This window comes from Porites lutea, chromosome 8, assembly GCF_958299795.1.
Source record: "Porites lutea chromosome 8, jaPorLute2.1, whole genome shotgun sequence".
Taxonomy (NCBI): domain Eukaryota; kingdom Metazoa; phylum Cnidaria; class Anthozoa; order Scleractinia; family Poritidae; genus Porites; species Porites lutea.
In genome coordinates, this window is record NC_133208.1 from 27,914,425 (window position 1) to 27,928,826 (window position 14,402).

The 14,402-nt window shown below is 38.7% G+C and overlaps 1 protein-coding gene across 1 annotated transcript; it reads left to right on the plus strand.

Moving 5' to 3' along the window:
* Window positions 1-562: 562 nt before the first annotated feature.
* LOC140945079 (protein phosphatase 3 catalytic subunit alpha-like) lies at window positions 563-12,636 on the plus strand. Its single transcript, XM_073394147.1, has 12 exons — window positions 563-759; window positions 871-1,071; window positions 1,214-1,338; window positions 1,557-1,668; window positions 3,305-3,450; window positions 4,144-4,283; window positions 5,214-5,291; window positions 7,768-7,862; window positions 8,153-8,278; window positions 8,406-8,562; window positions 9,147-9,244; window positions 9,578-12,636. The coding sequence occupies exons 1-12, from the start codon at window positions 711-713 to the stop codon at window positions 9,703-9,705; spliced, it is 1,455 nt and encodes a 484-aa protein (XP_073250248.1). The 5' UTR covers window positions 563-710; the 3' UTR covers window positions 9,706-12,636.
* The last annotated feature ends 1,766 nt before the right edge of the window (window positions 12,637-14,402 follow it).

Sequence of the window (14,402 nt, forward strand, 5' to 3'; positions counted from 1 at the left end):
GAATAACAAAATGATTGTTCCACTTTACACAATATAGAGGGTCCAATGGGGCGGTAGGTTTGACGGTCGAAGGTATATTATATCGAATTTTGACGGTTGCGGGTTAAATTGTAGGGCTTTTCACGGTTGACGGTTGTTAAGTGGAAATTTAGTCCAAACGTTTTAAATAAATTTTACCTTCTGTATAAATTCATATAACTGTTGTGTTTTGGAGGTTGTCTTAGCCTTTCACTGATAAAATTTAGAAGTATTTTCACAGTATAAACAAGTTGTGTGTTCTTGTAATGTCTAGAGAGAGCGTTTTGAGAACATGCCGGAACTGGTTTGTCCAGCCTTTAGAGATTCGTCAGGAACCAGAATCCAGTGAAAACAGCTGAAATAGTGAGATTTGAAATACTTTGAAACTTTTTTTACGGTTAATATCAGTTTTTGACGGTTGAACGTTAAATTTTTTAACTCCATTGAAACCTTCACATACATGTACAGATTTCTCTTGCTAAGGGCGAGGCAACATGGAAATGAGGCTACCAATGCGCAAGCGCGTTGCTGCTTGCTTGCTGCATTTTGTTTATGTACCGTTTCAATCCGTAGCTGGCAGAGTCACGGGAAGGAAAGCTTCCTTAAAAGAGAGAAATCTGGTTCCATCTTGGTCTAACAGAAAGCAGCTTCTGGCCACTACTTACTATCGCACATTTTAAGGTCTGGAGAAGATGGCTAACCAAGATGGAAAGCTGCCGACGGACGAAAGAGTGCTCAAAAGTTAGTGCTTAAATCCTCCTATCTCGTTGAGCGATTCACGAGCGGTCCATAATAATTGCTGTGGAACGAGCCTCTTTAAGTTTTGTTCTTGTGTTTTTTTTCTTGATCTAGCTGTACCAATGCCGCCGATGGAACGACTTAAGGTGGCGGATGTGTTCGATGCGGACGGGAAACCCAGAGCAGATGTCTTAAAAGGTCATTTCTTGAAGGAGGGAAGAATTGAAGAAGACGTTGCTCTTCGACTCATAAATTCGGGCACCGAACTTCTGCAGGAGGAACCAACAATGCTCGAGGTCGAAGCCCCTATAACAGGTACATGCCACTGGTAATTTAGATTTTACAGGTGTATTTTTTGATAAGTGTGTCAGGTCACAGTCTTATGTGAGCTGTGTATAAGCGTTCGATCGATGTGAACTGCTGATTTAGTGTTCTATTTGTCTTTGTATACGTCTAGTGTGCGGCGATATACACGGTCAGTTCTACGACTTGATCAAGTTATTCGAAGTAGGAGGATCACCAAGTTCCACAAGATACCTCTTCCTCGGCGATTACGTAGACAGAGGTTATTTTTCAATCGAGGTAGGAAAAAGCGAACAACAGTAATCCTTGCCAACCATCGTACGTGTGTTCTTATTTCGCTGTTTCTTATATTATTTGTGCATATCAACAAATGATAACTCCATCTTTTTCTTTGAAGTGTTGTAATTCTTCCTCTTTCTCCTCCTTTGGATAGAGCTATTAGCATTTATCAACTGAGATAGATGTTTCATGTCATCCTCCCCTTGTTTCTTTTGCAGTGTGTTTTATATTTATGGGCGTTAAAACTCCTTTATCCTAACACGCTATTTATGCTAAGAGGGAATCACGAATGTCGACATTTAACGGAGTATTTTACCTTCAAAACAGAATGTAAGTACCTCATTTTCAGTTAAACTAAATTAATAATTTTAACGCTTGTTTTTCCCTTCTCTGTCTTCTACCCGATTCGACAGGAGACGCCTTTGATATGCGCGTGAAATCAAAAATCCATCTTCGAACAAATCATTCGAATTATCATTTTTATTCAAAGCGCTCTGTTGAAGTGGACATTGAAGTGTAGTTCGTTCGTATGCATCTAACTTCACAAATATGTTGTTGTTTTGATATTGCATTTGTCGACTTAAATTACGGAAGAACTTTGAACCTCTTTCGACAATTTTCATTTTACACACACCGAAGAGTCATGAATTAATTATGACATTGCGCTTTTAAAATTCACGACGGTGTATTGGTGCACGCTGTTGGAAAAGGAAGGATTATTTTAACTTGATAATTTTTCACGCGACTTTAAAGTTACCGCCAATTTATTCTTTTCTTCGGCTCAGTAAATGTTTTTGGTAATGCTCACATAACTGTAGATAAATTTTGAAGGAACAGTTATTTCTGTATTGACTTAGTTGACTTGACAAGGTTTTATTTTTGTTAGAATTTCCAAGTTTTCTGATATACGCGACACAGCTGTTGTTTTAGAGTTGAGGAATATCTCGTTTCCTAACTTTCATCAAACAGGTGCCCCTATTATAAACCCCTTTCTATCTTTTTGTTAAATTGGTGGCTATTTAAAATTTTAATTTATTTCATACCTACACTGTGACTTATGTGACTGTGCTAAAGTGAAAAACCAGAATTTAACAGCATTGTCACACTTTATAATAAAGCATTAAGAATTTATGTTAACCCTGGAATGCCCAGATCCAATTGGACAGATCTGATCAGAATCACAGTGTATATTTCTGTCTATTGGGTCTGAGTAAATATGAGGTACATGACCATTCTCTGCATGGCACCATTAATGTTATGTGACATTTTTCTTTAATTTTAACATTGAAAACTTCTTGGAGTGAAAATTTAATGTTTAACAAAGGGAAACAATAAAGAATAATCAAGATCTTTAAAAGAACTAGTTCTCATGCTGGCTGACTGTTGTTAAGACCCCATCTCAGTTCATATTATTGTATCAACGGTCAGTGCTGTTAAGCCATTGGCCTCATGTCCTTGATCCTTTCTTCGTCAGTGAACCACATTCATTGTCAAAAGGGTTGAGAAGGCTGCTACTTTTCCCCTTTTTTTTTTTGTTCCCCCCCCCCCCCCCCCGTTGTGCAGTGTTGACCAAAACTTAAGTGTTTGTGCATGCAACTGTTCTGTTATCCCAAGATTGAATAGAGAGGAGGGGGGATATTTAGCAAAAGGAAAAACCATCTCTTTTGAGGATTAAAATGAACTACTACTGAGGAAGTTTGCCCCTGATTCTGTAGTCTACATGCTCCTCTTCCTCTGTCATCCCTCTTCTTATCACATGTATTATAACAGTAAACTTATACACCATTAATCCACAAAATGTAGGCTCTGCTATCAGGGTAAAGACTGGCTGAAGAACATTCTTGATTTATATGGAACCCCCGTGGTCAAGTTCCATCACAAACAAAGGGGAACCAAGAAGGAGAATTTGTTATGCAAAAATTGGGGTTTAGTGGTTACAGTATTCCATGGTATGATTTCTTTCCAGGTAAAATAAAGTACACAGAAAAAGTGTATGATGCTTGTATGAGGTCATTTGATGCACTTCCCCTTGCTGCACTCATGAACAGACAGTTTCTCTGTGTCCACGGAGGATTATCCCCTGAAATCTATACTCTAGATGACATAAAAAAGGTAAGGTGATCTTGTGGAAAGAATAGGCTCTTCATTGGAATAATCAGTATTTTAACTAATGTTGCGCCAATCATTGATTATGATCTATCACTTTTTGGAAAATCCTATTATGAGATCCTGGGATTTCAGTTGCCATGACTGGCCATTTTGTCCATCTGCAGCCTGTTTAACAGAGAGAAGTTGTTATGTCACATTGCCAAGGTGACAGAGTGACAAACAAAGTGGTCAAACCATGGTGCTAAAAATGTGGCAGAAAATAAAAATAAAAGTGAAATAAAGGAATAAAAAACTTGATGTATATGACTGCCCTGTCCATGATTGCACTCAGGAACAAAACGGTAGAGGTAATTATGGTCATTGTTCGTTCTACATAACATGAAGAGGAAGTGTGACCAGTTGCGTTGAAAAAATTATTTTTCTTGATGCAAGAAGTCACACTTAATTCTCTCTACTATTTCATGTAAAGGCATCAAAATGTCCTCCAAGGTGAAGTGTAACTTAATGCATCAGATAAATAAGCCTTGTGTTTCAAACATGTTTTTTCCCCAAAACAGGTTACGTTTCCTGTTTATATGACATAGCAAGCTGATAAAATTGGAAAACATAAAAAAAACCTGTACACCTGTTTTCTCTAGAGAGCTATTTTTTCCAATGGCTAAACTGTTTTGTGTTTTCTATCTATGTATTTATTAGATTGACCGATTCACAGAGCCACCTGCATTTGGTCCAATGTGTGACTTGCTGTGGTCTGATCCGCTAGAGGACTATGGCAATGAAAAAAATGCTGAACATTTCAGTCATAACACTGTCAGAGGCTGCTCATATTTCTACAGGTATTATAGCGAGATGTTGCTATAACAAACTAGATTGCTTCTAGGGTTACTCATTTAATGTAGAGAGCTATTTCGAGGAAGGTTGTCGGAAAAATGTGTATGCGACCATCCCGAGAGGTAATGTGGGATATGTTCAATACACTGTTAGCTGTCGAACCTACTTTTGTTGATCCCTTTAGCACTCACAGACATATGTCCAGGGGCTCTCCTTTCATTCTATCAAATTTCTTTGAAAACCAGTGAACTCAATACCACCCACAATACCAGGGTTGTCACTAAGATTTAAAGTTGCCGGGTAAATACAACAAGTAGGCAGGGAATAAAACGGCTACGGATTTCTTTCGGTTCTATTTTTCTTCTATTTTCCAATAAAAGTAGCCGGGGGCCACTCTCTTAGTAGCTGGGGAAAATCCCCGGCCCCAGGCTCTTCATGACAACCCTGCAATACCTTTTGGGGTTGTTGCGTGCACTTTATCCGACAGCCTTTCTTGAAATAGCTGTATGTTGTGGTTCAATGTTATCCTTGGTTTGAATTTCAAACTCCTTTGTTTCAAACTCATTATCATACATTTCAATACCCCAAAACAAAAGAAAATGAAATTTAAACCAAGGATAAAATTGGACCACAATACACATATATATATATATATATTTGTTATAGAATTTTCTTTTTCTCTCTTGTTCCTGCGTCGAATAGCCCTCGCTAATTGCAGGCATAAGCTTTATAAGTTATACTATATATCTTAACTTGAAATAAACTTGTTGCTGTTGGTTTTTGTACTGTATCCCTGCATTATTTGATACCCTTTGTCTATTCTAAAACAGATAACACAAGAAGTTTCTTTCGTTCTAGCACTCAGAAGAATGTTGTAACTTCTACTGATGCATTGTTTGATTAAGCAGAGTTTCCTGCCATTAATTTGTTTTTAGTTACCAAGCAACATGTGACTTTCTTGTGAAAAACAATTTGCTGTCAATTATCAGAGCCCACGAGGCACAAGATGCTGGGTAGGTAACCCTAACTTCTGGTTACATTTTACATTAAATACATGAAAACAGTTAGCCTTTTCATTTAACATTTATTAAAGGAACGGCAGTACTAAAACATGGAATCCGGAATACGGAATCTGTGAAAGAAGGTTCCAAGCGATCGATTTAAAAAAAATATATTAGCAATGACAATAAAATAAATAAACAGATAAAAAGAAAAAGACACAAATGAATAAATTAGCTGAGTAGAGGAGAGGAGACTGCTGTACCACTAGAGGAGTCGATTCCGGTGAAAAGACGCTTGATACCACTATCAGCAATGAATGCAAATTCTCATGGGACAGCAAAGCGAGGAGAAAAACGTTACTGACAAAAACTAGTGCCTTAAGAAAAAAGTTATATGGAGACAGACTTCGTTTGAATCGTCAGAGGCGTCGTTTATATAACTGAAAGGCGTCGCCGTCAAGTTTTTCTTAGTGTCTTTTCTGGGTTGTCTGCAACAGTGTTCAGGTTTATTTATCAAGACAACTTACTCAAGAGAACCATGGCATTGTAGAGTCCAAAGAGAAGAGAGAATTGTGCATGCATTTGCTTGATTCCGCAACCGATTATATCAAAATAATGCGCCATGTTTAATAAGCCTCTTCAACAAAAATACGGACAGCCACGTAAACTCAATTACTGGTACACCAGTATTTCATCAGTATTCAGCTTGGCGAAAAAGTTGAACTTATTGCTAAAACAACGGAACTGTGGTCACCTCACCGGTCGGTCATGTGTGGAGTATTCAGTTTGGGGAAAATCATGTGGTGTGGTCTGAGGCTAACTACTACTATTCTTGACAATTAGCTACAAAAGTAATATTTAACGGTATTATTCAACCCATGAACTCGTGAATAAAAATTACTCGAAAAATTACTTTCATCGGCCTTGCAGTGCAGTAACCCACGCTACGGCAAACCTTTTTAACAAGAATATATTCAAGGGAACTGCCAAGAAAACTAAGACAAACTGGCTCTTTGGATTGTACTAAATTGTGTAATGTGAAATTCTTTAATTTTCTATCACTGATATTTGATTTCGTATTCCGTTTCCGTTTTAGTTTCCGTTTCCGTGATTCCGTTTCCGTTTCCGGATTCCATGTTTTAGTGCTGCCGTTAAAGGAATGCTTTCAGCGTGCAAAGAAAGTCGTGTCCGATAGCCTGGGGCTGGCAGATTTTGCTATAGGCTAGTGATTTTTGTTCTTAACTTGCCCATCGGGCAAGTGCTGTTTTTTGGGGAAATTCAAATTACAGAAGGATTGTAATCAATCCTGCTAATCAAAAGGGGTTTTGGGGCTAGTTGAAATGACTTGTGGGCTAGTACATGCTAGCTACAGCTTGCCCGAATGGCAGGCTGTAAAACTTACTTTCTTTGTACCCTGGCTTTAGACAAGAGTTTTAAAGTGTTTTCTAATCCATTTAAGTGGTTTGCTGTGAGATAGTGACAATTCTAAGAGGGCAGTCGGTAAATTGTTGTTGCTTGAAGTACAGTAGAACCTTAGTATAATGAAGTACCAAGGACCTGGCAAAATATGTTTGCTATTATTAGGGTATTATACTATTACTGGTGTGAAGAATATTTAGCAATTATTGAATGAGGCTGAGTAGGATATGAACAATTCTGCAGATCGAGGAGGGTGTTATCCACCAAGGCCGGAGGCAGAGGTCGATAACATCCTCTGAGATCTGCAGAATTCTTCATATCCTGCGATAGCCGAATTCAATAATTGCTTTATTATTCATTCAAAATGCTTAGCGAAAAATGCTTACCTCGGTCGATGTTAAGTTCACATCGATAGTGCATCTTTTTCGGGAAATTTAGCAGATAAAGGTCTGCTCAGGTCTGCAAATTTACTCCAAATAGCAGATGTTGTCCGTCGAGTTGACTCCTTGCTGTTCTTGCGATGTTTTTAGACAATATTTCGCCATGAAACGAGTACAATATCCGCCTGACAGTTCCGCCATTTTGTTCAAACGACCAAAACAACTCAACCTCGTCCCCAGGTTTCCTTAGTCAACAGTTCAATCTGACAAATTATTGAACCGATGATGTCATTTTGACATCATTGGTTCAATATGACAGTTCAGCGGCTGGTTATGGTGAATTATGCGTGTGGTTTTACCCATTCAGAAATGGGGAAATATTTTGAATGAATAATAATGTTCATTATACCAAGGACTTCATTATAGAGAGGCTTGTTATATCAATGTTCCAGTGTAAGAGCATAAATAAAAGAAGTTTTATGCCTTAAGATTTTGTCATGTTTGTCTCGTTATCTAGCTATTACAGCATCATGTTGTTATGTCTGCAAGTTCTGACGTAACAACTTAAAAGCCGTATACAGTGTTATCTTGTCATGATGTTATAATGTCGTTTGTGTAAGCCATTGATTTTTTCCCATGTGCACACAGTCACAAGTAGTTTCTCGTCATCTTTATTCTTTCTGTTGTAGATACCGAATGTACCGAAAGAGTCAAGAAACTGGATTTCCTTCACTCATCACAATCTTCTCAGCTCCTAACTATTTGGATGTCTATAATAACAAAGGTTACCTTTCACTTCCGGCATCTTTTTGTATTATCAATTGCACTGGTTTTAGTTAACCCTTTAAGCCCCAATATCCACATACAAATTCTCCAAACTGATCTCCATACATCCACTTTAAGAATTAGTTGAGAGAATTTGATAAAAGATCATGGAATTTTCTCTATGATGATCATTTTAGTAATTCTCATAACTTTATCTCTTGACAATCTATGGATATCTTTAGGAGAAAATTGATGTTGATCGCTATTGGGACTTAAAGGGTTAACTATTTCACGTCCTTCTCCTTTTAGCTGCTGTGTTGAAGTATGAAAACAATGTCATGAACATTCGGCAGTTCAATTGCTCTCCTCATCCATATTGGCTTCCTAATTTCATGGATGTGTTTACATGGTCATTGCCATTTGTTGGTGAAAAAGGTAAGGTTTGAGATCATGAAAAGTTTGTAGCAAATCTGTAGAGATTAGGACTGTAGATATCCCTGACGATCTCTTTGTGTTATGTGAATAATTAGTGGGAAGTTGTTAACTGCGTCTCTACTTTCAGTCACTGAGATGCTGGTGAACATTCTCAATATCTGTACTGATGAGGAACTTGAAGGAGAGGAGGATGAAGAACAAAGTGAAGCCATCAAAAGGAAAGAAGTTATTCGTAGCAAAATACGAGCTATTGGAAAGATGGCCAGAGTATTTACTGTTCTCAGGTGAGTAGTTTGAGCACCAGAGATAAGACGGGCTGCCTTATGTATTGATACCAATGAAATGCTCCAATCGCAACTTTTTCCTAGCCATTCTGTATCATGTAGACATTTCCAAACAATATTTTCTTGGTTTGCCACTTGAAAATCGTGTTTAACTTTTTGCATGAATTAAAGCAAAGGAGTAGTGACGTCACTGGACAGCATTAACAGCCAGTCAAGTCAGACGTTACTGAGGGAGTAATTATGACTTGAAGTAATTGGATGAAAGTCAGGCTATGTCACCATCGCACTTTTATTATTTTCTCGACTTATCTTTAATCCTTACTGGCAACAAGTTTACGCTTCCGTCATCTCTCCTGATTGTTGCTACTCATCATTTTTGTGTCACCCTTAATGTCACTGTAAACACTTCTTTATCTTATCACTTCTGCGCTTTTGATGGTAATTATGGATATCCTTATCGTGATTATGATTGTAATCAACCCACCTCATTACATTACTACTGTTCCTCTTCTAATCATAGTTTCATGAATGTTATCTTGTACTGCACTGATTGCATTGGCTTTATCATTGTTTTTAATTTTTAGGGAGGAAAGTGAGAGTGTTGTTCAACTCAAGGGCCTAACTCCATCAGGGCATCTCCCTGTAGGACTCCTCTCTGGGGGCAAGCAGGGACTTGAAACAGGTAAGCTTGATTGTTCAGTGTTCATTCTAGAAACAGCGGCAGGATTTGCTCAGTCAGTAGAGCACTCGACTGCAGAGTGGAAGGTCGTGGGTTTGATTCCTGGGGCAGGACCCAGACTTTTAGACTTTTAGACTTTTAGACTTTTAGACTTTTTGAGACTTTTTATGGGGCACACAATGGTGAATTGTAAGAAAAAAATGGTCTTGAACTCAGAATATGCCAGTAATGCTATTAGTCCCCGGCTTCCCAACCCCCCTTTTTCCAATGGAATTTAGGAGTAGGCATCAGTGGTTAACAAAAAGTCTTAAACATGTAATTTATTCTGTTTTGTAGCTTTACAAGGCCATGTATTTGGCCCCCATAACAAAATCAGTGGCTTTGCGCAGGCGAAAGGACTTGATCAGGTGAATGAAAGAATGCCGCCACGGAAAGATTTGCCCATACAACCTGGATCCAAGTGAAGTTCTGAATAGGAGCAAGGCATCCAATCCTGTCATCAACTGTTAAAGATACCTGTATTTCGCATTACCTGGTAATTAACGCTGTGAATACCTGTGTAAAATATTGCAATTATTTGGCTTCTCATTTTGCTCTGCTCTTTGATGTACCTTAATAATTATGTCCGTGATGACTGGGTTGGTATTGCCTTTGCAACTAAGTCCAACACTACATTGTGAAGGACGGGCAAAGAGTAACTTTCTGAAAGGTTTCAACAGATCAGAGTAAGTTATCTGACTTGGATATGTCATTGGAATCCTCTTGTACAGTGAATGTTCTGTGTTGTACAGAATGCCCAGGATATGCCACAGGCATGGCTAATGGTAGCCTCCCATGCCTGCTCAACCGAAGACAACATTCCTTTCCCATGCTTAGCCAATCACATTGTACTTTCCAAATTCTGGAAAGATGACCTCGACCGCAAGGTAATCTGATAATTACTTGATCTGCATGAAACATGGGGAAAGCTTTCTGACCTCTAATAAATGTTACATTCAGAGCGGCAAAAATAAGATTTAGTCAAATGTAGAATACTCCATGCACTGCATAGCGGTTTTAGTCGCGGTTAGCCTGTCAACACTTTATTGCACAACTGTGGATTGGTCACGTACCACGCAAATAAAACAATAGGAAAGGAATGTTGTTTTCAGTTGAGCAGGCGTTTGTGGGGAGGGATGAAAAACGAGCTCCCCTAAAAACGCCTGCGTGGGAGGCTAGGCTTATGGCTCCTTTGCTTTTGGCATTGGCATTCTCAAAATGTCTCAAATACTAAGTAAATATATAATGCAATGATTTTACCAGTATATATTATACAGTGTATAGAATATACATAATCGTTATGTAGTTAGGAGTTCCAGGTGATTTTGTGTTAAAAGTTTAAGGACCCCACGATCACAGTTGTGTGGATGTGGCCACCATTGTATGGGAACAAACATGGGCTCATTGCTGAATTTTCATTGATTTTATGTAACTTTTAAGAAACTTGTCAAGGCAGTATTTTGCCAGGTGTTAGGCTATAATCCCATTGCATTCTTGTGATAACACCCGGTAATATGACCCACTTTTTTTCCACTTTCCTCTGTTGGCCACAACCATAAAATCATCATCGTTGTAAACATGCACTAATATTCTGTATCCTTATCTTATTCTTGTGAGATCTTATATTATAAAAAATAAAGAAATAATCCTGAAAGGGAAATAAAGTCAACTCTTTCTTGACCCTTTCATTCCCTGAAGGGGCCCAAGTGAAAATCAGACAATCGAAGAGGTTTCATTTGAATGGTCAAACCGCAGGCACTCTGTGTTAAGTGAACATGTAGTGCTGGTCCAATCTGAGTCAGTTTCTTTCTTAGAAAGAGTTGACTGCAGTTTCTCTTTTCTTGTCACCCGTCAGTTAACCCTTCAAGTCCCAATATCCACAAACAAATTCTCCAAACTGGTCTCCATACATTTCGTTAAAGAATGAGTTGAGAGAATTTGTTCAAAGATCAAGGCATTTTCTCTTTGGTAATCATTTTGTCAATTCTCATAACCTAATCTCTTGACAATGTACGGATACTGTCAGGAGAAAATTGATGTTGGTCACTATTGGGACTTAAAGGGTTGAACATGACATGATGTACCTGGGCCTTTAATACACCAGTCTAGTGCTTACTTAACCCTTTACATGAGCCGATAGAGCAAGAAAACCGGTTCCAATAAAACCCATTAAATGGCCATAAATCGGCTCGGAAACCACACGGGGAAAAAAGAAACACACAACTTAAGCAAAGTTAGACGATTTTTATTTAAATTCTTTGACATAAACAATAAAATTTATTGTTTTTTCTCCCATACAAATCCTTATATTTTGAAAGTTGCGTATCACTGCTGTTGATCATATTTCGAGCTTTGAGCCACCTGTCTATTGATATATCTTCTAGGGACAGGGTTATTGAAATTAACAGAATCACAAAAGCGAAAATTTTTTTTTTTTTACTTAAAGCAAATTTTCTCAACCATTACTTGAAGGAAATGTATGGAGATTTAGTCTGGAAAATTTTGTATGCGGATATTGAGGTTTAAAGGGTAAACACTAGTTTGCCATGTGAGTAAGATATTGGTCTCTGACAGTTTTTTCTTTCAAACGCAGCTCTGATTCTAAAGGGGTTTAGAACCATTTGTTGACCACTGTACATGAGTTCAGTGTCTGTCATACCTTTTCATTTTTCAGATTAGATAGAACAGGGAGTCTTTCGGGCATCTTTCATTAATTTTGATTGCTTGGTCGGATGAAAGTTGTAGTGGTTGGGTGATCAAAAAGTAGCTACCAGACGTAAGCGTGGCTGGCTTTGCCCTAGTTCTGAGAAATATGCTGTTTATTTTGATTTGTGCTTTACACCCAGGAATGGCATAAGCGCTTTAAGGGTCGGAACACTAGGCAACATTTTGCTGCAACACTTTGTGGAAACAAATCACTGCTTGTGTACCTGCTGAATGTCAAGCTTTTGTAACAGGCTGCGCAAACATTTCAGCGACAAATCGCTTTGTATGTCTTGCTAACCTATGGTATAATTGAAAACTATCGTGATTTTCAGTTATGAATATTCTCAAACTGCTGCCAAGTTGGGAAGAAAATTCAATGTTAGTTGGCTGGGGTAGCTATCCTTTTAATAAGTTCTGATCTTAAACTATTAGGTAGTTCGTAAATAGTTTCATTGCCGCTCATGTATTATAAACCATGAAAAGTAATAATGTTTGTGAAGTAATTAGGAGACATTTTATGTGTATGTTTATAAAGCCCCTGTTGCGTATAAGGACTTGAACTGTATCAAATTATGCAAAGTAGGTGGACATTTTATTTATGATTTTATTAAAAGAAAAGGTGGCAGGTTATGCTGCTAATTTTAATTAAAGATCTCGTGAAAAAAAGGTCATTTTGCTGTGTTGAAGAATCTGACGTCCTTGGTACCTCAAGCCCGTCCACAGGCGTTCTCACTGTTTTTGCCGGGGCGGGGGGGATTTAACAGCGCGCGAGTTACGCTCCAACCTCGTTCCGAGGGTTCTCTCATACACGCAGCGACGGGTATGAGAGAACCCTGGGAACGAGGTTGGCTTCGCTCGCGCTTGCGCTCTTGCGGTCAATAAATCCCCGGCGGTTTTATTTTCAAACACGTCCTCGACGATCTCGAAAGAGAAAATAGGGGGTCTATGAACAAGTTGTGGTAGCTTATCCGCTTTGAAAATGATCGTGAACAAATCCACCGCAATCGTCTCGAGCTTGAGACGAGGTAAGATACCCCGTGTGAGCCCTTTCCCTAGGTTGGGTTGTTTGTTCTAAAAAACCGCTAGGTTCTTGTGTAGCAAACCCCTGTTAATATCAATTGACTGAGCCATTAACTGCCTTTCAGAAACTAAGCCTGGCGCTCACTAGAAGTCAGAACTGGTGAGCCGTACTGGTCATTTCTAAAAACGAAACGTGACCCTTTCGCGAGTTTTCGCTAAGGCCCCGTTCTTGGTTAAAACGGAGATTTATTTTCTCTTGTTTGGCCTACACAGTAGGGACCTTAAGCTAGGACGACGACAACGGCAGTAAAAACGTCGCTAAAAAAATGAATTTGCGTTCTTTCAAACTTAACTTAATCGCGTCTATTTGGACTGGCTCAATATGTCAAATGCGGGCGACTTTTCCTGGAGTTGAATTGTTATGGATTTTATTTAAGTTGAAAGAGGAATTAAGGAAAAATTCGTCGTCCTGTATGTCCACGTCCTTCATAAAAAATTAAATTAGGAGGTTTTACTTCGTAGTCGTGCAGTGGACGTCAAAGGAATGTACTAAAAAGCGTGATGCACCTGCAGAGCTGTTGCTTTGATGATTAAAGATCATTAAACCTATTGTTTTCTGGAGTTGTCGTCGTCGTCGTCGTGGTTGCTTGAAGCTACAGTGAAAACCGTCACCGAAAATGCATTTTTTCAAATACGCTTTCCAGGGGCCCGTTTCTCGAAAGTCCCGCTAACTTTTCGGCCGGGCCCGAAATGAAATATTCAAATCAAAATCTAAACGGATAAGAGCGCTGGTTCTAGACAGCAAACCAGTGCATTTTGTTTTGTTAACTGATGCTTTATGATGTTGTCTAACAAATTTTTAAACATCTATCTTGAATGTAAACAACAACGCCTTTTCGGGTCCGTTAATTGTCGGGTGTTTCGAGAAACGGCCCTCTGAGCGGGGAATTTTGAAAACTTTGGCTTATCGTTGTCGTGTGGACGGGCTAATCTTGAATACGATATCATAAATCAAACAACGCAATCAAACAACGCGTGCCCTGTAAGGCATGCAATCGTATCCATCCATACTGTTTCAGCTTTTTCGTGTGGACAGGCCAAAGCGATTAGAATACGTGACGTGTGGACGCGTATTTTTTTCGAAAACGGAGGGGAAAATTGTCCGTTTTCGAAAATATCCGGATACGTGTAAACGAGGCCAAAAAACCATCGAAGCCCTGCATTTGATTCTTTATTCGACGACATACCTACAGTACATCCATAGCTCCGTTTTCAAAAATATCGGGACACTTGTTAACGACGCCTAAAAACCCAAATCAGCCGTGCATTCTATTCTATATTTTTTTTCCTTTGAAACATTATTGTCGTCTTTCTGTAAACTGATTAATAGTTTATT

Excerpts from the sequence above, each read along its gene's own strand:
- LOC140945079 (XM_073394147.1), top strand. The coding sequence starts at position 711 with ATGGCTAACCAAGATGGAAAGCTGCCGACGGACGAAAGAGTGCTCAAA. Across the intron at positions 760-870 it reads GGACGAAAGAGTGCTCAAAA|CTGTACCAATGCCGCCGATG; the intron begins GTTAGTGCTTAA and ends TTCTTGATCTAG. Across the intron at positions 7,863-8,152 it reads GGATGTCTATAATAACAAAG|CTGCTGTGTTGAAGTATGAA; the intron begins GTTACCTTTCAC and ends TTCTCCTTTTAG.